A 23,882-nucleotide genomic window follows, 5' to 3' on the forward strand; every position below is an offset into this window, starting at 1 on the left:
TGCTTCGTCATATCTGGCACAAGTGTCTTTCCTTTGGAGCTACATTGAAGCGCACAGAAAAACAAGTGAATTCTTCTTCCTCTTCCTGTTTTCTCCTTTCTGTCAGTGTTTATGGAACAACTTCCATGTGCCACAATGTGCACTGTAGGGCTGGGGGAGGTTTCTGAACTCAGACCATTCAAACCCTCCTCTTCAAAGAGGAGATGAAGCCTAAGGGAATGGATTTGGCCAGAACCATCCAGGGACAGAGCTTGGCCCCAACCCTAGGCTTCCTGGTCTCCTGTACTTTCTGTTAGAACACATGGTTAGTGTAAAGCAGGTTTTCTATTTGTTGGCTTTTACGGAGCAAAGACAGCAGGAAGCAGCAGGAAGGAAAAGTTGGGCGAGGATGTAAATCTGCGAGATCACTTCCTTTAGACTCATCTCCTTTTCTTTAAAAAAAAAATTTTTTTTTTAAACCTTTATTTATTTTCGAGACAGAGAGAGACAGAGCATGAACGGGGGAGGGTCAGAGAGAGAGGGAGACACAGAATCTGAAACAGGCTCCAGGCTCTGAGTTGTCAGCACAGAGCCCAGCGCGGGGCTCGAACTCACAGACCGTGAGATCACGACCTGAGCTGAAGTCGGACGCCAACCGACTGAGCCACCCAGGCGCCCCATAGACTCATCTCCTTGTCCACTCAGTTTGCTTTTTTTTCTCTCTAAACTCTCGATCATTATGTTTAACATCTCATAAATTAGTGTATGATTTATTTGGATATTTGGTGATGTTAATTAAACTCACCTTAAATTGGTTTTTTTTTTTTTTTTTTTTTTTTTTAAATTTTATCTTCAAGTGTGTTCAGGACCAGGTGTGCTTAGGAACTTCAAGCTGTTTGATCCCTCTTATATTTCCATAAGTTTGTTGGCAAAGTTATGAGCGGACGAAAATGACATTATATGGCGGGATCTATCCATTACAGAGTCATACCAAAACCCTGACTGTGCAAAATTTGCTCGTGAAAAAGGGAGGGGGCAGTCTTCTCATAGAGACAGTTTGCCGTCTCAAGTGTGGTTTAACTGTTTTCACAGTCTGTGACCTGCCATCAATTTCTGTTGCCTCGACCACTTCACCTTGTGCATTTCTTGAAAGCTAAATGTTGGCCTCTGACCAGAGGAATTCTAAACCGACGCTGTGCAGTCTAGCAACTGTGTAGCCACACGTGACTTTCCAGCGTGTGCTGTGTGGCTGCACAGGACTGAGGTGTGTTACAAACACAAAATGCACATCAGACATGAAAGATTTAGTATGAGAAAAAAAATACATAAGGTAAATATTTGAGATATATCAGGTTAAATAAAAATATTAACATTTGTTTTTATCTATTTTATTTTATTTTTAGCATTTATTTATTTTTGATTTATTTTTGAGAGTGTGCGTGGGAGAGGGGCAGAGAAAGAGAGGGAGACACAGAATCGGAAGCTGGCTCCAGGCTCCGAGCTGTCAGCACAGAGCCCGACGCAGGGCTCGAACCCATGAACCGTGAGACCATGACCTGAGCCAAAGTTGGACACTTAACTGACTGAGCCACCCAGGCACCCCTCTCTTTATTTTTTAATGTGTGCATGAGGACATTTTCAACTACATAGGTAGCTCACGTTATCTCTGTCGGACGGCGATGTTTGCGGCCAAACATATGGCTGAGGCTGGACATCTTTTCAGCATCCATCCACCCTGAAGCAGCACCACAGCCAACCCTCACATTTCCGCCTTTATGTCCGGGTCTACGAGTGTTTCAGCTGCACGAGCTCCGTGGCAGCATAGTCCCCCTGCTCTGTGTTTTTCCCAGGAATCATCTTTTCCTTACCCATTCAGAAGTCATTTATTAGACAAGTATTAATGGAGAACATTTGTGAAAAGTCTTGCATGAGGAGGTTGTGGGGTTCAAGAGGCGATTAAACTTGTGGCCCCTGCCCTCTAGAAATCATAACACGGAAAGGAAGTTTCAGCCTGTCAGCCCTGTAGGTAACAAAAGAGAGATGATGAACATCATTGACTCTTTCAGAGTTTTTTTGTCTTCCAAGGAAGAAAGGCTCGAGGAGGGTATTCACGTACGGGTGTGGTTTTCAAAAGGTGTGGGATCCAAGAGGTATTTGAGGAACAGAAACAAAGTAATGGCTATTAAGGGAAAATTGTTTCTCTAGTCACAGCACTGATCCAATGTGTGGGATTTCCACAATAAGTGATTCTCTAATTCTGTTTGGACACCCACAGGATATCCTACAAGTTAATTCAGCTTTGACACTGACTGCCCGCCCAGAGTCAGCCCAGACTGCACAGGTTCAAGGCAGGGGGCTCAGTCCCAGAAGACCACCCTCACTTCAGGCCCTATAGTCAGCGGGCCCCCAGGTTACCAGTACTGCCATCTGACTTTGCTACAAATCACAGCCTCCCAAGACACTGCCTCAGGTTCAGTAATTTGCTAGAATGGCTTTCAAAACCCAGGGGAACGTTTACTTGGGTTTACTGGCTTATCATAAAGGGTACGGTTGAACAGCCAGATAAAGAGGTGTGCAGGGCAAGGTCTGGAAATGTCCCAAGCACAGGAGTTGGAGTGTCATCTTCTGGTACATGGATGCATTCGCCAAACCTGAAAACTCTGAATCTTGTTATTTAGGGATTTTAATGGAGGTTTCATCTCAGCTCCTAACTAATCTCTAGTTCCTCTCCCTTTCCCAGAGAACTGGGGTGGGGGTGGGGCTGTGGGGTTGACAGTTACAAGCTTCTAGTCGAGGCTTGGTCTTCCTGGCAGCTCACCCCCTTCAAGAAGCCATCCAGGAGACCACCACGTGTCGCCTCACTTAGAGCAACAGAGGATCCTGTCACTAGGCGAATTCCAGGGGATTTAGGAGACCTGTGTCGGGAACTAGGGATGAAAACCAAGAATATATTTATTACTATATCACAAGTGCCGCGGGAAGGTGTAAACTCGGCGTAGATTGTCGAGTACGGGAAATAGAAGTTGCGTATTAAAAACTAGGAAAGCAGGTAGCTCATAGAGGGCTTGGGAGTCTGTGTCGTTCCGGTCGGCTATGCAGAATCATTTAGGATTTTTGTATCAACAGGTTATATGGGGGGGCCTGGATGGCTCGGTCAATTAGGCGTCTGACTTCTGCTCAGGTCACGATCTCACGGTTCATGAGTTCCAGCCCCACATCAGGCTCTGTGCTGACAGCTCGGATCCTGGAGCCTGCTTCAGATTCTGTGTCTCTCTCTTTCTCCGCCCCCCGTCCCCCACTTGCACACACATATTCTCTCTCTCAAAAAACAAAAACAAAAACATTAAAAAAAGTTACATGGTGGGTGGGGCGCCTGGGTGGCTCACCTGACTCTTGATTTCGGCTCAGGTCATGATCGCGTGGTCATGAGATCGAGTCCCATGTCAGGCTGTGTGCTGGGCATGGAATCTGCTTAAGATTCTCTCTTTCCACCTCTATACTTCCCCAGTTTGCCTGAGGGTGCTCGCTCTCTCTCTCTCTCTCTTTCTCTCTCTCCTAAAAAACAATATCATCAGAGGCATGCAAATCAAAACCACAATGAGATACCACCTCACACCTGTCAGAATGGATAAAATCTTTTGATAATAGAAAAACAAAAAAGTCTTGGCAAGGAGAAAAAGGAACCTTTTTGCACTGTTGGTGGGAATGCAAACTGGTGTAGCCACTCTGGAAAACCCAAGTGTGGAGGTTCCTCAAAGAAAGAAAAATAGAGCTACCATATGATCCAGTGGTTCAACTACTGGATATTTACCCAAAGAATAAAAAACATATATATTAATTCAAAGGGATATATGCGTCCTATATTTATTGCAGCATTATTTATAATGGTCAAATTATGAGATCAGTCCAAGTGTCCATTGATAGATGAATGCATAAGGAAGATGTGGTATGTATATGTGTGTATCTATCTATATATAGAGAGATGACGGAATATTACTCAGCCATAAAAAGAATGAAGTCTTCCCATTGTCAATGACAGGGATGAATCTAGAGAGTATAATGCTAAGTGAAATAAGTCAGAGAAAGACAAATACCATATGTGGCATTTAAGAAACAAATGAACAAAACAGAGACAAACCCAGAACCAGGCTTAACTGTAGAGAGCAAATTGATGGTCACCAGAGGGGAGGTGGGTGGGGGGATGGGTGAGAAAGGTGAAGGCGATTGAGAGTGCACTCACTGTGATGAGCGCTGAGTGATGTGTGGGATTGCCAAGTCATTACATTGTACTCTTAATACTAATAAAACATTATGTCAACTGCACTGGAATTAAAGAAAGCTTTTTAAAAGTCACATGATCAGAACACGCATGAAATTAATCTGGCTGCAGGACGTAGGATAAATTATGAGTGTAGAATATCAGGTGAGAGCAATCAAGATTCACTTTATAATAACCACTTTGTGTGTCCATCAGCTTTTGCGTGATGCAGTGGTAACTCTCCAGTCACTACTCAGTGGCTTGAGACCACTGAGGTTTATTTCTTAGATGCTCTATGTCAGCTGAGGTCAGCTGTGGCCCTGCACCGTGTGGCTTCGGTCTGGGCGCCCATCTAGAGGAGCAGTCCTTATCTAGGATGTGCTATTACTTCGGCAGAGAGAAAAAGAAGAGAACCAGGCAGTGGCCTCTTACCTGGCTCTGAACTGGCAACATCTCTGTCCAGGTTTAATTGGCTGAAGCAAGTCACATGGCCAAGCCTGATGTCAGTAAATCAGGGATTATATTCCTCCTACCAGAGCACTGCAGTCACATCAGGCAGGGATGTGTAATCCCCTTTCAGGGAGGACAGTGACTAATCTGGAACAGTAATACAATCCATTACACTTTGTCATCCCAAGTCACATTTGTTAAAAAGCAAAACAAAAACAAAAACAACAAGAAAAACCTCCCAAGAAACAACAAAATCCTCAGAATCATGCTGCTGTACATTTCTGAATTGAAACTTCTGTAGGCTCTCTGCCTGTCTCCTCTTTCCTTCTCTCGGACTTTGTTCAGAGGCAGATGTCCCCACTGTAACCGTGTGCCTCTCTAGATGCCTAGAGATACAGCTGAACGGCTACCAGGTTCATGGACTACAGACCCCATCTCTCTTGCTTTTGGCATCAATCCATCTCTAAAACCTACTGGACCAGGCCAACTCTCAGGAATCTCTCCCACCTCCCCTACCTCTGGGAGAGTGAACTCTCTGCCAGCCTTCCCAGTGTAATCTGTTTACAATCCCTGGAGTACCTTGGGTTTCCCATCTCTGCTGACCTGGGGACTCAGGGTCCACCCAGCTTCTCTGTGCTGGACCACCACGCCCGGTCCCGCAGGGGTGATCGGCAAAGGAGACGAGATACTTGTCGGGTCTAAACCAGTTCCAGAGATCGCTCATGGCAGGTGGTGCCTCGGTGACTCAAATTCAATCTGGGTTTTATTTGATTTTTTTTTTTTTTTTTTTTTGGTTTTAGTGAGCAACAGCCGTCATTTATTAGACACCATGCAGCACATACACAGATATTTGCAGCTTATCTTCTGGCCTGTTTTTGTTGATGAAGAAATATTCTTGTGTTTGAAAACACCCAAATCACCTTGTGAATATGCTGTTGGTGAAGTTATCCCGGTGGCTAGTTTTTTGTTTTTTTGTTTTTTTGGGGGGTGAAGCAATCAGAGCATGAAAGAACCAGGAGGAAAAAAAAAACACAGGTTGTATATTTGTGACACCCTCACCCTCGCCCCTCACAACCAGTGAGGCAGATTTTAGAACTGAATGATAAAGGGCTTAAACATGAAAAGAATGGAGTATCAGAACGAGTTGGAATTCAGTTAGTACTGCATTGCTCACACACCACTAATTTGTACGTTTGTGGTATAAAACGGGAAGGTCTCCACCCTGTTATAATATCGGTCTGGGACTTGGGAGAGCTCATTCCCGCTTTCAAATTTATTGGAACTCTGGATGTTTTCACTTTCAGTGCCTTTTCCCACAGGCTGTTGAAATTCACACGCTATCTTCAGTCCTGTATTCCAGGGCGACCCAGCCCGATGACTTCTTCCTTTAACATCTCTCACATTTATTTTCTTCCAATAGTAGCTGGGAGTCTGTCTGCTGAAAGTGACTGGAACTCAAAGTGGAGAGAGCGCAAGATAAAGTTATACGAATGACTTTGGGGCATCCATTACGAGGACAGGAGGTGGCTGGGGTTCAGATGGCAGTCGCCTCTCCTGATTTCCTCATCTCCTGTGCCTGTTCCCATGTGGGTCCCTTGCTTTCTGTCTCTCACTGCTTTCCAGCTGCTTCTTTAGTTCCTGTGGTTAGAAGCATGGCCTCAACATGTCCCAGATTTTTATAGCATCAGTCATTTGAGAGAGACTTGTTTGGCTTCCCTAATTTCAAATCCAAAACTCCCAAAGACATCCACTTTAGGGCCAGTTAACTATGGCCAAGAGATTCTGGACTAAGTGTCCCCCATGCACACAGGGGCTCGTCCTGCGTTCTTCCTTGAGTAATCATACGTGGAATATATGATTTGATTTGATTTGATTTGATTTGATTTGATTTGATTTGATTTGGCAGAGTGTGCGTGAGGGGTGGGGGAGAGAGAGAGAAAGAGAGAAAGAGAAAGAGAATTTCAAGCAGGCTCCATGCTCTGTGTGGAGCCCAATGCGGGACTTGATCCCGTGACCATGAGATCAGGACCTGAGCCAAAATCAAGAGTCAGGCACTCAACTGGCTGGGCCACCCAGGGGCCCTTGAATAAATGATTTTGCATGCCACATAAGAACATGGCGGTAGCTCCCGGGAACCTCGTGGCTGGTGTGGGAGTTAGCACAATTGTCCAAAGGAAAGATGCTATTTCTAGAATAAATAAGGTATGGGTTTCTGAGCAAAAAAAAAAAAAAAAAAAGTGATTTTCACTACAGCTTCTCTCCATCTGCGCCGAGGCTGAGAATTAAAAACTTTTACCTTCTTCGTAACGCTTTGCTAATTGACCTCTTTGTTGTTCATCTTACACCCATTCGGTCCGTCTTCCACACAGTTGCCCCGGTGATCATTCAGAGTAAGAACGAAGCCCTGTCATCTGCCCGCGAGCTTCTCAGTAAGGAGCATGAAGTGTCCCGTGGTCTGCCCCCCACCCAGTTCTCCCCTCCTCCTTCCCCTGCCCACTGCTCTTGCAAACAACTCCAGTGGCCCTTGCTTCCTTTTCTTCTGTTGCTTGCCAGGTTCCCCCTTTCCCTGGAGCACCTTTCCTATTTGTCTTCTTCATGATCATTTGTCAAACTTCAGCTCAAGCTTTACCTTCCCTAGAAACATTTCTGGAGGCTCGCTCCTCCACCACCAGCCCCACTGGGTCACTGTTTGATCTTCCTATGTCTGCACTGCCTTCTACAGCTCACGCTCTTTCCTTCTCTTGGTTACTTCCCTCTATTAGAGAGTGAGGGCTTTACAAGTGGGGGGCTCTTGTTTCTGTCCTGACCGGCTCAGCAGATGCTTACGACAAAGACAAGCCAGTTCTTTGACGAGCCACTTCTCCGCACACCCATAGAAATTCAACCTGTGGTGTAGAGTGGCACTTGCCCACAGCTTAGCCGTTTCCTACGACAGAGCGTGAATTCCCCTAGACCAGGGGCATTGCCTCATCAGCCCGTTGGTGCACAGCAGACGCTGCTGGCTTGTGTTGAGTCTTTACGCAAAATCTGGCTTTGACATCTTCCCAGTCAGTCAGCCAATATTGACTGTGTGACTCAAGATGTCGTCTGGTGTGCACATCTAGGCATAGATAAAGAAAATGATTAATCTCTGCAAAAAGGGAACCGTTACTCGACACCATTTTAAGGGGAAAGTAGTGTCTGCTGGTAGAAGTCACCAGTAATAGGGGTGACCATCATGGTACTTCTTGATGCACAGGAGCAGATATGCTCTCATGCAGGGCTTGAGTGGGTGCTGGCAAAGCCGCTTTTGCAAACAGCGGTGGTTGGAGATGGTTCTGGGGGATCAGACAGGCTTCAATGACCAACTTCCCTTTCCGCTTCAGGCCAGCTTCTTCAAGATGAACGACATCTAACTCTTCTTTTTTTTATGACCCTTCACATCTCTGACTTAGGAGAAAGAAATGAAGGGGAAGAGTGTCAAAACTTGACACTAAAAGGAAGATTGCGACATGACCCGAACTGTCTAGGGCTTAAATTTGGGGAGGGGGTCTGATTCAGTTCTCATAACGGTGTGCTGAAATGCGAACAGATTTGGCACTTGTCTTTCAGATTAACTGGGGTCTTTGAACTTGACAAAATTGAACATTGGCAAGCCAGTACTTCTAAAGCTAGAGAAATGGGGGTTTGTGAAGAGATCTCAGGCGCAGTTTCAAAGTTAGGTAGTTGCCACAACAGGCTGTTAATGGCAGCTGGGGCTGCAGATGTGAACAGTGGATTGAGTGTGCAAAGAGAGGAGGGTGACCGTGTAGAACGAGAGGAGGGAAGCACACTTCTTCATGCAAAGGAAAGCTCGTCCACATGGAGTGGAGTTCTTTTCCCCCAAGGGAAGCCCTTTAGATTCTGGATTTGGGAGGTAGCAAGTAGTGTGCTTTGCATTGATACTTTTGTTAACAGAACTCAAGAAACTATAGCAACTCTTCCGCTGATGGCCGTGGGGATCTTTGTTGCCTTTTCACTTTGCTTTCTTAATTTGATGAAGCGAATCGAGCTATCACACCATCTACTACATCTGTACCTGTAGGAAATAAGGAAATGAATCCGCACAGCCCCTGGCTCAGGGGAGGTCGCGGCTCAGTGAGACTGTGGAACACCGGACTGTGCATGGTAAATACTAAACACTCCACAAGCGGTAGGGCTACTATCTGGGGAGAGAAGCCGGCTCGTAGATGCCATTAATACTGGTAGCAGAGCTGCCGATAGAGAGTCACTGTTTTACACCAGGCATCGTATTGGTAGGTATTTGCTTAAATCCTCACAATCCTAATTGAATGTAAAATATGCACTTATATAGGTAGAGGATGTATTAGAGAGGTACAGCTTTTCACTAAGCCAGCACAGAGGAAGGAGGGTGAGGAAACACTGGAGGAGGTGACCTTTGGGCAGGACTTGAAGAACGCGTGGTAGATCACCAGGCAGAGGTGAGGAGAGGAAGAGAGCTGCTGAAGGAGGGATTCCCTCACAGGTCTCCATTCTCCTTTCCTCCTTTTGCCTGTGGACCTCCCACTGTGCTTAATATGCCCGGAGGATTCCTTGGTCATGGGTGGAAACTCTCAGAGCTGAAGATCTGGGTAACTCTGGACAGAATAGATGACTAGGGGTGTTTGCTCAACTAATGTCTGTAGGGTGACCCTAGTCCTGTTACTTCCACAGTTGAATGAAAACAGAGGCTTTGACAAGGGACCACTGTGGTGTCTCCTAGGGTCACAGTAACCAGTCAGTGTGTGCCATGTTAAGCAGCCATCTACATGAAAACAGATTTACAAGACCATTTAATTAAAAGGTACTTTACCAAGAAGTTGGTTTACAGAGCAAATTCTCAGATTTTTTGTTTGTTTGTTTGGTGGAATTATGGACAAGAAAAACATTAGGAAAACCAAAGTCTTGGCCTCTAAGAATTAGTAATTTAGCAGAACAAAGGGAATCTCTATCACACACATATTACCACCCCCCCCCACACACACACAGATAAGAAATTCACAGCAATGAGTATCCTTAAGAGTTTTATAAAGAAGTAACATTTGAGATGTCATTGAAAGATTAAAAAAAATTTTTTTAACGTTTTATTCATTTTTTGAGAGACAGAGACAGAGTGTGAGCGGGGAAGGGCCAGAGAGAGAGGAAGACACAGAATCCGAAGCAGGCTCCAGGCTCCAAGCTGTCAGCACAGAGCCCGATGTGAGACCCGAACCCACAAACCATGAGATCCTGACCTGAGCTGAAGTCAGACACTTAACCCACTGAGCCACCCAGGTGCCCCTGAAAGATTGTAATTTGGAGAAATTGAAACAGAGTGGGCTTTCCTCATTGTGTCAGAAATCTGATCTATATGTTTAGAAATATTTGTTTATGTACAATTATCTTGAGATAAGTTGGGGTTCCTCACTTTCTGCCTAAAGAAGGGGCTGTAAGAGGTAAAAATGATTTCGGGGGCGCCTGGGTGCCTCAGTTGGTTAAGCATCCAACTCTTGATTTTCACTCAGGTCATGAAATCACGTTTTATGGGATCGAGCCCCGTGTCAGGCTCTGTGCTGACAGTGCAGAGGGTGTTTGGGATTCTCTCTCTCCCTCTCTCTGCCCCTCCCCAGTTTGTTCATCCCCCCCCCCTTTCAAAAATAAATAAGTGTAAAAGAATGTATTTTAAGTAATTTTGGGGGAAAAAAAATGTCCCTTTTATCCCAAGGATAATTGTTTTATGTTTTGTTATTTTTATCCAGACTATTTGCAACCAGAGGACAAACAATATGCCTAATACATAATTGAGTTCCCTGTAGTACCTGAAATTGAGAGGGGTGGCAAATAGGTATTTGTGATTGCTGTGGGGATCAAACATCATGCAGTTGGAGAACTTCTCGGTGAATCCACACCAAGGATGAACGGAAGGTAGTTGCTTTGCATGGACCTGCGTGTTTGGTTTCCATGGGTCGGGAAAATGATGACAGATCATGTTTCTTAGGACGCTGATGCCTTCTGGTTCTTCAAGGACACAGAAGATTCTTGCATTTTTAAAAATTTGATTTTGCTGAAATGCCATCAGAGCTAGAACTTTTAGGTAGGACTGGAGTTTGACTGTGTTGCGTCCTGTGCCTGCATCCTGGAACTCCTTTGCCTCGGAATATATACCACTCAGCACATTTGCCTTATTAAAAACAGCTTGTCGTAACTTTACTAGATGTTCAGTGGTTCACAAACATGCAAAGCTAACATTTTTAAGAGAGCAATGAAGGTGGAACAGATGTGAACAGCAAGCTGCAGGGAATTAAATGCCAGTATGAGTTTTACAAGTTGCAAATGAGGAGGAAGGAGTGGGATTCTGAGAAGGTAGAGTAAAATTTTCTTGGAAACAACAAAGACAATGGCTTTCAGGGTTGGAAACAACTGGACAGCATCTGTCCTCTTGGCTCTTTATCAAATTGAAGGCTCTTGGAAGGTGTGGGTGCTTTCACAAAAAATGCTCACCATGTGGGTTGGCGTTGACAAGACCAGAAATTTACACTTGGTTTCCAAATTTGATTTATCGTTTTAGTCAGTTGTATGCATCGAGAAGTCCCCCACCCCCACACCGCAGTTACCATGCTAGGGCCTTCGTGATGAATAGAGGAAATAAGCATTTGGGAATTTTATTTCATTTTATTTTTGTTTAACATAATTTATTGTCAAATTGGCTAACATACAGTGTATACAGTGTGCTCTTGGTTTTGGGGGTAGATTCCATGGTTCATCACTTACATACATCACCCAGTGCTCATCCCAACAAGTGCCCTCCTCTATGCCTGTCACCCACTTTTCCCTCTACCAACCCCCATCAACCCTCAGATTGTTCTCTGTATTTAAGAGAGATGGAGGGTTTGCCTCCCTCCATCTCTGTGTGTAACTATTTTTTTCCCCTTCCCCTCCCCCATGGTCTTCTGTTAAGTTTCTCAAGATCCACATATGAGTGAAAACATATGATATCTGTCTTTCTCTGGTTGACTTATTTCATTTAGCATAATACCCTCCAGTTCTATCCACGTTGCTGCAAATGGTATGATTTTATTCTTTCTCATTGCCAAGTAGTATTCCATTGTGTATATAAACCACATCTTCTTTATGCATTCATCAGTTGATAGACATGTAGGCTCTTTCCATAATTTGGCTATTGTTGAAAGCGCTGCTATAAACATAGGGGTACATGTGCCCCTATGAATCAGCACTCCTGTATAAGCATTTGGGAATTTTATTGAAAGGAATTCAAAGTCTTAAGTAACATATTTCTCAAATATATTGTGGTGGCTTTGAAAAACATGATTTTCTTTTTAATTGGAAATGGTCAGTTTTCAAGAAATAGCTCTCAAGAAGATGGTTTTGATATCTTTTGAAATGTCAGTAGATTTTGTTTTGTTTTTTAATGTTTACTTATTTTTGAGAGAGGCAGAGAGAGAGTGAGCAGGGTAGGATAGAGAGAGAGGGAGACACAGAATCCGAAGCAGGCTCCAGGCTCTGAGCTGTCAGCACAGAGCCCGACATGGGGCTTGAACTCACGAACCCGGAGATCATGACCTGAGCCGAAATCGAATGCTTAACCAACTGTACCACTAAGATGCCCCAAAATGTCAGTAGATTTTGTATTGGAAAATCAAAAGGACCAAAGGAAATCATGTCCCCTCTTGTTACAAACCTTTTGTGATGAAATTATAATTAAATCTGGCCATGAAAAGAAGGCTAATAGTTTGTGAATAGTTTATTTATAGAATTAAGAAGGTAACAAGGGAAATTTTTGGGCTACATAAAACAAATTAGTTTGAACATCCTTGAAACTGTTTTTGTAACAGTCATAAGAAATAATTGTTTTAGCAACAAATAATTGGTCTAATCTCTGTACAAACTATAAAGTATACATGATGTGGCCAAACCTGTTATCCACCTGAGCCACAGCATAATGGTGTCAAAGGGGACCCTGGTGCTCATATCGGGACCATATTGTATTTTTAACCATTTTTAACCTCAAAAACATGCATATGAAAGTAATAAAATATCCAAAAATATATCTTGCCGTTGAACTTCTGCTTACTCTTACTGGTTCTCACATCTCTTCTGTGTTTGTGTCTGCATTCCAACTCCTGCTTCTGGTGTTATGTGTATTTACTGAAAAAATACTCTCTAGAATGGCCACTCTGGATGAGATCCTGACCCAGGTGGTGAGAGGTTCATGAGACATAGTCCCTGTCCACAAGGAGCTCATGGTTTCAAGTGGCAGTAAGACCCACACAGAAGAACTGAGTCATAAAATAGGACCACGTGTGAACTAGTGCCATGGGAGCTACTAAGTGCTGTAGAAGTTCATAGAAGGTTCAATTGCTTGTAGCCTGCTTTAAGGAAAAAAATTATAACAAGAATTTTTCTGTCCACTTGCTTTGAGCTTTAGGGAAATCCTTCAGGTGTTTAGGCGTCAATTTTCTTTTTTAAAAAACTTTTTAAATGTTTATTTTTGAAGGAGAGAGAGACAGAGTGTGAGCAGGGGAGGGGCAGAGAGAGAGAGGGAGACACAGAATCTGAAGCAGGCGCCAGGCTCTGAGCTGTCAGCACAGAGCCCGACATGGGGCTTGAACTCACGAAAACGGAGATCATGACCTGAGCCGAGGTCGGACACTTAACCCCAGGCACCCCTGGGCGTCAACTTTCTTTTAAAAAAAATTTTTTTTTAATATTTATTTATTTTTGAGACAGAGAGAGACAGAGCATGAACGGGGGAGGGTCAGAGAGAGAGGGAGACACAGAGTCTGAAGCAGGCTCCAGGCTCTGAGCTGTCAGCACAGAACCCGACGTGGGGCTCGAACCCACAAACCACGAGATTATGACCTGAGCCGAAGTCGGACGCTTAACCGACTGAGCCACCCAGGCGCCCCCTTAATGGTAAATATTTGCTAAAATAATAACCTGTACTCCATGACTGGATGGGGGATGGCCATTCTAAATGTCTGTCATCCAAGGTTTTGAAATTCGAGACCTAATTTAGACAAGGGAATTCTATTATTTTTGGCCAGCAAAGAGCAGTCATATCCACCAGTACTATCATGGGCCTTTTCTCCTCTGCAGGTTTTTGCTGTTGTTTGTTTGCTTCCTTTTAAACCTCCTCTGCAGGGTTTGAATTTTAGAAGGCAAATGGTTAAAATGAAAAAAATTTTTTATCTTCCTCTTTGTGAGCAAAACCAACTTTATTAACCGCTAGAAATGGAAGTTGGCACAGAATTTGGGATGATTGTTACTGAGAGGTAGACCCTCAAATTTGGGGTGGATTTAATTAAAAAAAATTTTTTTGAGTGTATATTCATTTTTGAGAGAGCAGAGTGTGAGCTGGGGAGGGGCAGAGAGAGGGGGAGACAGAATCCGAAACAGGCTCCAGGCTCTGAACTGTCAGCACAGAACCCGACGCGGGGCTGGAACTCACTGACCTCGAGATCATGACCTGAGCTGAAGTCAGATACTTAACCAACTGAGCCCTCCCAGGCGCCCCTGGGTAGATTTCATTTTATTTCAAGTCGCATTACACTTCCCTAGCCTTCTTGTTCCGGATGCAGAGTAGCAAATGGTTAAAACTAAGTTTGGGTACGAAAAATCAACATATGCGGAATAAATGATTGTTTCCCTGTATTAGAGCAGCTACTAAGAGGAATTCATTGAGACTCTAGAGGAAAATAACGAGGATACATCAAAATTGGAAAACAGGGGCGCCTGGGTGGCGCAGTCGGTTAAGCGTCCGACTTCAGCCGGGTCACGATCTCGCGGTCCGTGAGTTTGAGCCCCGCGTCGGGCTCTGGGCTGACGGCTCAGAGCCTGGAGCCTGTTTCCGATTCTGTGTCTCCCTCTCTCTCTGCCCCTCCCCCGTTCATGCTCTGTCTCTCTCTGTCCCAAAAATAAATAAACATTAAAAAAAAAAAAAAATTAAAAAAAAAAAATTGGAAAACAGCCTCTGTTGGCCATTTAAAGTAAGGAGAGTTGACTTACGTCAAAAGGAAGGGAACAGTGTCCTGAAAATGGAAGTTAAGTGTTATAAGATGCCATTAAAGGGAGGTTATGGAACCTCCTTTTCTAGAAATGTTTAAAAACAAGACAGATCATCATGTCTCAGGAGAAGTGTTGAAGTTCAGTCCTGCCCAGAGGCAGGAAGATTAACTGGTTTTCTCCTGTGTGGTCTCTCAAGTCATTGGAAGAGCCCTCGAATGTAGTAAATATCCCACACTCTGTTGGCTGAAACTAGTGTTCATTTTAACCTTGGTTACTGTAAGGCCAGAATGAATAGTGTGTATAAGTAACAGAATTGAATTTGGATTTGAGATTGATGGTGTGAGTGTTGTGCATTGTATATGCCTGAATCGGTTGTAAAAGCACGAAAGTGTATGTAGTACTGAAACTCTTCAGAGCATAACTTATCTTTTTACGATTTAGAAAGTACCTGCTTTCTTGCAAGGTCTCGGTATCAATCACTCAATAAATTATTACAAATAACCGCTGTGAAAACTCTAGGATACAAGTGTGAATTGGGTATGGTTCCTGCCTTCAAGGAACTTAGTCGACCAGTGGAGATAAACCATATGCAAGGATCATATACATGGTTAATGAAAAACAGATCAGTGGCGTCAGAGTTGTGAGAAACCGGATTAAACAACATTGTAAGATTTCAGAGAGGAGAGATAATTCTTTTGGATTTAAACAATGAATATTTCCTGGAAGAAAAATGTATTGAATTGGGCCTTAAGAATACAAAGCATTTTGGGGGCACCTGGGTGCTTGAGTGTCCAACTCTTTCAGCTCAGGTCATGATCCCAGGGTCATGGGATTGAGCCCTGAGTTGGGCTCTGCACTGAGCATGGGCCTGCTTGAGATTCTGTCTCTCTCTCTCTCTCTCTCTTGTCTCTTCTCCCTCTCTTTCCCTACCTCTCCTTCACATGTTCTCTCTCTCAAAAAAAAAAACAACGAAAAAAAAGAAGAAGAAGAAGCATTTTGAAGGGTGTAAATGAAGAGGAGAACAAGGACAGGGGTGGAATTGTTCCTACTGATTCCAAGGTACAGACAAGTTCAGCAGAAGCATAAGGAAGTTAGGGGGCATGGACTGGAAATGCCTCTTTGCAGACAGTCTCAATGCCAGCTCACAGAGGTTGGGTTCTGCTTGTTCAGTGCTTACAATCCCTGGGAAATGATTAAGCATTAAAGGGTTCCTGTCTGTGGGAGGTCTGTAAATTGCTGTTTGGACTGCAGGGGGGGGAAAAGCTGTAGCCGGGAGCCCAGAAAAGTGGCTACTGGGTCCTCTGCGCCAGAGTTTGCTAAGGGGGTATGCTGAGAAACAATAGTGTCAAGGCATGCTCATAGGCATTACTTAAGAAAGGGTCTCTTCACTAAAATTAATTGGAGAAATAAAGTTAAGCAATTAAATGGGTTTCTTTGCTGGATAACTTTTCAGAGCCTTTAATATTGAGAATTGCATTGAGGATCTCAAATAGTGTGAAATTTCCAACACAATTTAATTGTTTTTTCATGGAATATCTCCTAAAATTACTGTTTTTGGATCATGCTTCGGGGAACATTGCCCTGTGCATCTGCTAATGACAGCTGGAACACGAGTGATGGTTATATGCATGGAAGTTGTGATTGGATGAGATTCCAAATGGGAGAAGCATCAGCCTTTCCCGATACATAGTAGTCATTTGGTAACTCTACAGAAATGCACCCAAGAGTGAGTTATTGGTTTGTTAGCAAGACTTGGCCCAAGATGGCACGCTGAAACAGGGAACAGAGTCCAAGGTGGAAATGTGGGGAGTTTAGAGCTTTAGCTACAAATGGTGGCATCATGGAAAGCTGGAAGGAAGTGGTTCCAATGCAAGTTGATCACTTGAGAAACCATGGGAAGTTGTTACTTGAGAAGCCATGGGAATCTAGCCAATGGCTTTAGCAGATGCAGAAACTGTGGACTTGGGTGAGAAGTCATTGTTTTTTTCTTACTAAATGTATTGTCAAATTTATTTATTTATTTATTTTTTTGTTAAGATATCTGGCTGTTTGCATTCGGATATTCTGCATATGAATAGCCTATTCATATGCAACGGACTCTAATCCAGTAAGATAACCATCAGTGTAGTCCAAAAGAAACTTCAGGATTAATAAAGCGTTAAACCTATAGTGTTTGTTGTCTTCATCAGACAGTAATAGGGATCCTCTTCTTCATCGTGAATTCTTTTTTGCAGTTTGATATACTCCTAGAAGTTTACTAATTTTTAATATTTTCTTCTTTCCTTCAGGTATTTGCCTTCGATTATTGCTTTTGGTCCATGGATGAATCTAACACTACAAAATATGCTGGTAAGTTGACTCTCTCTTCACTTGATTTTTGGGTCTCAGGACTCTTTGTCTGTTTTCTTTCCTCTGGAATTCTGTTTTTCCCATAAAATTCACACTCATTCTTTCCAATTCCAGCATGTGGGCTTTGAAGTCAACAAGGTTTATTTCAGGATCAGACTCTGCCACTAACTTGCTAAGAAGTCATGGGTGTGTTTTGTTTTGTTTTTTAAGCCTCGGGTTTTTCACCTGTGAAGGATGTTAGTATCTTCAGAGGTGTTCCATCAGTTAGAAATAATGGGGAACCACCTCAAGCGAGAGATGCTAGCTGTTGTGATGATCACGTGAAGAAGAGGTTTAATGTGCTGTGTCTTTCCTCGTCGCCAGCACTGTGGGAATTCATCTCTCCACCAATACAAGGAAAGCAGAGATGCTGTTGGTTTCCAGGACCCGCTCACGTCCTGAGTGTTCTTACAGTCATTGGTGATATGAACTCCACGTTCCTCAGGGAAACATGGCCTCCCAGCCTCACATTTTGCTAGTGTTCTTTCCTTGAGGCATTTCATTCCTAGTCCATCGAACATAGATGACTACTAATTTTTAATTTTTTAACAATGTTTATTTATTTATTTTTGAGAGAGAGAGAGAGAGAGAGAGAGAGAGAGAGAGAGAGAGAGAGATTGTAAACAGGGGAGGGGCAGAGACAGGGAGAGAGAATCCCAAGCAGGCTCCAACCTATCACCTCAGAGTCCAGTGTAGAACTCAAACTCATGAGCCATGAGATCATGACCTGAGCTGAAATCAAGAGTCAGACACTTGACTGACTGAGCCACCCAAGAGCCCCTGATTCCTACTCTTTTGATTATGTCCCCATTTCTTTATTTAGTCTTAATGACTGTGTTCTCCTCATCCCTACTTATAGAACCATCAGCTGAATGACTTTCTCATTTACTTTTTTTTTAATGTTTATTTATTTTGAGAGGTGAGGGGTATAGAGAGGGAGAGACAGAGAATCCCAAGCAGGCCCCATGCTATCAGCATAAAGCCCAATGTGGGGCTCAAACCCACAAAACGTAAGAGCATGACTTGAGCTGAAACCAAGAGTCCTGTCATACACTTAACTGACTGAGCCACCTAGGTGTCCCTTTATCGTTTACTTTTTTTTTTTTTTTAACATTAATTTATTTTTGAGAGAGAGAGACAAGGTATGAGTCAGGGAGGGGCAGAGAGAGAGGGAGACACAGAATCTCAAGCAGGCTTCAGGCTCCAAGCTGGGGCCCAATGCGGGGCTCGAACTCACAAACCATGAGATCATGACCTGAGCCAAAGTTGGATGCTCAACGGACTGGGCCATCCAGGTGCCCCTAGTGATAGCCTTTTCCTCACCACATATAGCAAACTTGTTGAGAAATTATTTGCCATATAATTTTTTCAAAAGTGAACAGTCTGGAACTAGGAAAATTTCTTCGGTTGCTCCCAGTGGGTAAATTTGCCTTTCTTTTCAAACATCATTCCTACACCTGTAGCAAATGTATTCTATTAAAGTGAATAATCACTTCTGAATGTTGCTTGTAATTAATTTGTTTTTTTTATTGGCCCATTAGGACTTTAGACAAATTCTGCTGAGTCTAAAATAGTCTGCCTTGAGTATTAGCACAGTGATGTGTGTGTGTGTGTGTGCTTTTGGATTTAAATAAACTACCGAAGTAATGCATTTCCACTATAACAGAAACATGAGGACAAATGCTGTGGCTATAAAAAGTCCAAACTTTGTTCAGTCGATGTTATTCAAGATATAGGCAGATAAATGAGAAAGAATGAGATCCTGCCATTTGTAGCAACATGGATAGAACTGGAGGGTCTTATGCTGAGGGAAATAAGTCAGTCAGAGGACAGATATACGTTTTCACTCATGTGGATCTTGAGAAACTTAACAGAAGACCATGGGGGGGGGGGAAATAGTTACAAACAGAGAGGGAGAGAGGCAAGCCACAAGAGACTCTTAAATACAGAGAACAAACTGAGGGTGGATGGGAGGTGGGGGAGAGGGGAAAGTGGGTGATGGGCATTGAGGAGGGCACCTGTTGGGATAAGTACTGGGTGTTATATGTAAGCCAGTTTGACAATAAATTGTATTTAAAAAAAAAAAAAGATACAGCCAGATATATCTTCCTGACTTAGAACTCTTCCCTTGCAATTCTCAGATACCTTCAAGGACTCCTCACAACTTACAGATAAAATCTATATCCTTGAACTACATTTAGGGTCCTTTATTCCATAGCCTCAGTCTACCTTCCTCCCCTTCTTCTCCATGACTCCCCACCACCAATTCTGTGTCCCCAGCCCAGTGCTGTGGTTCCTCTTATATAACCCAGGGAGTCAGAAGGTCTCAGTTCCTCAAGTGTTCATGAAATCCCTACTGTGTGTGCAGCCTCGGAAGCCCTGGAGAATCAAAAAGTTAGGTGGAAAGCAAAGGACTGCATAACAACAGTAAACATTTGGAGAGACTATTTAGTTAACTGTTTCACACATTTTAAGTGGTATGGAAAACTGAAGGAAGGGCAAAATCTGGAAGGGCTGAACAGTTGCCTGGGAAGGCATCTTAGGGGAGAAAGGACCAAAACTGGGCAGGAAAGTAAAGCTCCATAGGTGTAGCAAAAGCCAGCATAGAGGGTTTCTAGCTAAGAGAAGCAACATGGCATCAAGGAGGGCACAGGGACTTCAAAGTCAGACCTGAGTTTAAGTCTTAGGACCACTGCCTTGGCTCTCTTCTTTAATCTCTGAGCCACAGTCTCTTTTCTATAAAATGGGAAACATGGCGACAATATGCGTCTCATATGTTGTTGTAACTCAATGCACTGACCAGTGGAAGGTGCCCATCAGTGACACCTCATTTGGCTTTTCCGTGAGTGAAGATGGAGAAGTTGGAGTGAGCACAGTGTAAGCACTTGTCTTAACAGAAGTTGTGTCGTGGGGGGAAGCAGTGCGAGACCTATTTGTACTTGCTGACTGAGGCCAGATAATAGAAAATTAAACTGAGTTTAGTTTAGACTGATTATTGGTTTAGACTGATACAGTAAAAAAAACCCAAAAAACAGGGACTATTGGGGTGACATGGTTAAAATAATCCTTAAGGGAGGCAGTCTTTCTTTGTTCTATCTTCTAGAATCACATCCGCTCTTATTGCCCAAGAGACCATTCTAGTCTTCTGCAATATATCACTCATATCCCTGAATATAGGACAAACTTTTTTTTTAAATGGGAAATAATTTTATTCAGTACAGATGATAAAATTCAAATGTGAAACTAAAGATTTCTGGAGCTCCGCATTACAAATTAGTATGTTCAGAAATGTTTAAAAAGATAAGAATGATTTTTAAACATACTGATAGTCTAAAGTTTACCATTTCTGGTCTGCATGATCACATCAAATAGCGGGTTCCATTGAATGGATTCTCTCGGCTCACAGAGCAATGTCTGTTTACAAAATTCAGAGAGACATTCTCTTGTTCTTTGGATGGTGGTATTATTGTACAAATACAGTGACCACCTTAGCAAAAAGTAAAATTCTTGCCAACTGTTCTCAGGTTTGTTTGTACTCATAATTTGCCCACTAAGTACATTACTGGTAGATTAGTTGATGGGTTTCGTACTAACTTGATTTCCTTTCTCTTCATTAAAAAAGAATTCACAATTCCTTCTTAATTGTGAATAGAAACATTAAGATAGAAGGCATTGATTCTCTGATGAGAAATAGAGGAAATGCAGAAGGGGAAGCACAGATTTCCTGAAACCGACCTATTTGTCAGGCTCAGTGAATAATGGCATCATTGATACTGACTGAGAGCTCTCAAGGCAGCTCTCAGAACTTAGGTTGAGGAGAGGGGAGGAGGGGAGGAGGAGTGAGGAGGAGGGGAGGGAGAGAGGAAAAGACCAGAAGCACTGGGTTTGAGAGAACGACCAGAGGCAGGGGCGTTAAGTCTCATGTGGTATGTCAGATTGTTCTGTTTTACTATTTGTTAAAAGTGACAGCAACACCCTTCACTCTCAGGCTTTGCGGCGTAGAAATGCACAAGTATGTAGTGTGTCTAATGGCCATGGCAGCCGGCCATTGCAGTGCTAGAAGGAAGAATGTGGGCTCCTGTCCCCCCCCCCCCCCCAGACTGCCCAGGTTCCAATCCTGGCCTCACTGCCTTCGACCTATAAGGCCCGGTGAGCCACTGAATCTCACTGCACTCGTGTTAAATGAGGACAATAATCATTCCCATCTCATAGGGTTGATTTGAGGACCAAATGACCTGTTTGTGGAAAGTACTGAAGCCAGTGCTTGGCACATAGGAGAAGCTCACTTAATATTTATGGTCTTTATCGTGGTCACATGGTGGAAGTCGTGAGGATAATAGCATCAGCCCTGTGGAAAGAAAATGCGTTGTACTGGGGTTGACCAGACCTGGTTTTGCCACAAGCCGCTCACTTTGGGGGATCTGTTTTCCTCATCTGGGGAAGGAGGAGATAGGGCCCAGGGTGATCTCAGATCCCCTCTAGCTCTCTGATAAAACATGAATCAGACATTTTGTGCTGGTCACACAGCTGTCCCAGTGGACTTTTCAGAGGCAAGTCAAAGACTCGTTTGTTAAGCGGTTTGCATTGCATTGAATCAGGCTTTGAGACGTTTTACATTTTAACTGTATTATTTATTATAACTTTTGGGGTAGGTAGGCATAATAATGCTTGTGTGGCAGATTATTCTGAGTCTTTGAAGCAAACACCCTTGTGCCAGAACTAAGAAAAAAGCAAAACAAAACAGAAGTAATCTTCAGAATTAGGCCCCCAAACCTTGGTATATTTCTACATAAACTCTTACCTTCCTCTACTCTTCACCCATATATACATGCACATAGACATAAAACCACATTTAGGACTATAAAGTTATTGTAGTGAATACAGACAGGTAATCAGCCTTTGTAAATGTTTAAATCACTACTGTTTGTAATTAAGGCCTCGACAATGAATGCATCCATGTTTCGTCACTGCCTAAAATGTACCATGTTGGTAAATAACAGTGACTGCCCCTTGGTTTCAGTTTTCTTCCTAGTGAGGGAATATTTTTCACAGACCTATTTTTCTATAAACCTTCATGCCAGAAATAAAAACCAGTCTGGTGAGGGGCACCTGGCTGGGTCAGTTGGTACAGCATTCAACTGTTGATCTAGGGGTTGTAAGTTCGAGCCCCACGTTGGGTGTAGAGATTACTTAAAAAATAAAATCTTTTTTTTTTTTTAATTTTTTTTTTCAACGTTTATTTATTTTTGCGACAGGGAGAGACAGAGCATGAACGGGGGAGGGGCAGAGAGAGAGGGAGACACAGAATCGGAAACAGGCTCCAGGCTCTGAGCCATCAGCCCAGAAACAGGCTCCAGGCTCTGAGCCATCAGCCCAGAGCCCGACGCGGGGCTCGAACTCCCGGACCGCGAGATCGTGACCTGGCTGAAGTCGGACGCTCAACCGACTGCGCCACCCAGGTGTAAAAAATAAAATCTTTGAGGGGCGCTTGGGTGGCTCAGTCGGTTGAGCGTCTGACTTCAGCTCAGGTCATGATCTCACAGCTTGTGGGTTCGAGCCCCGTGTTGGGATCTGCACTGACAGCTCGGAGCCTGGATCCTGCTTCATATTCTGTGCCTCCCTCTCTCTCTGCCCCTCCCCTGCTCATGCTGTGTCTCTCTCTGTCTCAAAAATAAATAAAACATTAAATAAACAAACAAATAAATAAATAAAGTCTTTGAGGTGCCTGGTTGGCTCAGTCAGTTAAACGTCATTCTTGGTTTCAACTCAGGTCATAATCTCATCGTTCGTGAATTCGAGCTCCGCATCGGGCTCTGTGCTGACAGTGTGGACCCTGCTTGGGATTCTCTTTCTTCCTCTCTCTCTGCCCCTTCTTTGTGTGCTCTCTCTCTCTCTCTCTCTCTCTCTGAAAATAAATAAATTAATTAACTAATTAACTTAAAAAAAAATTCTTAAAAAATAAAAATAAAAACCAGTCTGGTGGTGGCATATCTGGGATCAATGTGGACATGAGCATTTCCTGGCCCAGAGCCTCTAAACTATTGACTTAGAAATTATATAACAATCCTCACCATATGGCACGTTGCTCCAACTTGCTGTGGCCGTGTGTTTTCAGGCATTGTTAACACCCTGCAGTTCAGGAGAAAGGTTCTGTGTCTGATGCTTGTTCTGCTAGCGTAGCTTTGTGCTGTGAGCATCTGAGCCGTGAGCTCGGCTGTGGGGCAAGCCGCTGTGTTGGATTCTGTTCCCATGGTATGGGACATTCTATGTGCTCAGAGGTAGAAATGATTTCTCTTTCACACTGTTCAACTGAAGCAAGAACAGGGACGAGACAAAACAATTTACATTCTAAAAGCCAGCAGTAGCCGAAATAGAACCAATATTTTAGCAAAGTTCCAAAAATACTTGTTTCAGTGTGCTGAGTTGGTTCATTCTTTCACTATTCAAGCATACAAGAAGCACTCAGCAAGTACCTTGCACAATATACATACTCAGTAATTGTTGGCTATTAGGTTTATCAAAACCATAGACATTTTCCCTGTAGTTGTGAGAAGCAGTAGTGGTCGATTCTTTGAAAAATTTGGTAAAGTAGAGAGTCATTATAAATGATGCATGCCATCTTCAAAGACACGTAAGAAACAGTCTGAATGCAGAGTTCTTCTAGATTTTTCTTTTTTCTTTTATGGCCCTTTGCAAATTGTCTTACCCGTACCTCATTTGACAATTCTTTTGGTGACTAGCCCTCATCAAGTTGCTCCCTTAAGTGCCCAACTTAGCTTTCTTA

At 43.4% G+C, this 23,882-nt stretch overlaps 1 protein-coding gene across 9 annotated transcripts in view; it reads left to right on the forward strand.

The window, feature by feature from the left end:
* Window positions 1-23,882, forward strand: part of KIF13A (kinesin family member 13A) — a 219,129-nt gene that overhangs the window by 94,758 nt on the left and 100,489 nt on the right. For all 9 annotated transcript variants that reach the window (XM_086706170.1, XM_086706172.1, XM_086706173.1 and 6 more), the window contains one exon: window positions 16,999-17,059. In XM_086706170.1, the coding sequence (XP_086562296.1) occupies window positions 16,999-17,059 (61 nt within the window). The remainder of the gene's footprint in view (window positions 1-16,998; window positions 17,060-23,882) is intronic.

The sequence above is a fragment of the Puma concolor genome, chromosome B2, assembly GCF_028749965.1.
Source record: "Puma concolor isolate L17-30 chromosome B2, mPumCon1.1.hap2, whole genome shotgun sequence".
NCBI classification, from domain to species: Eukaryota; Metazoa; Chordata; class Mammalia; order Carnivora; family Felidae; genus Puma; species Puma concolor.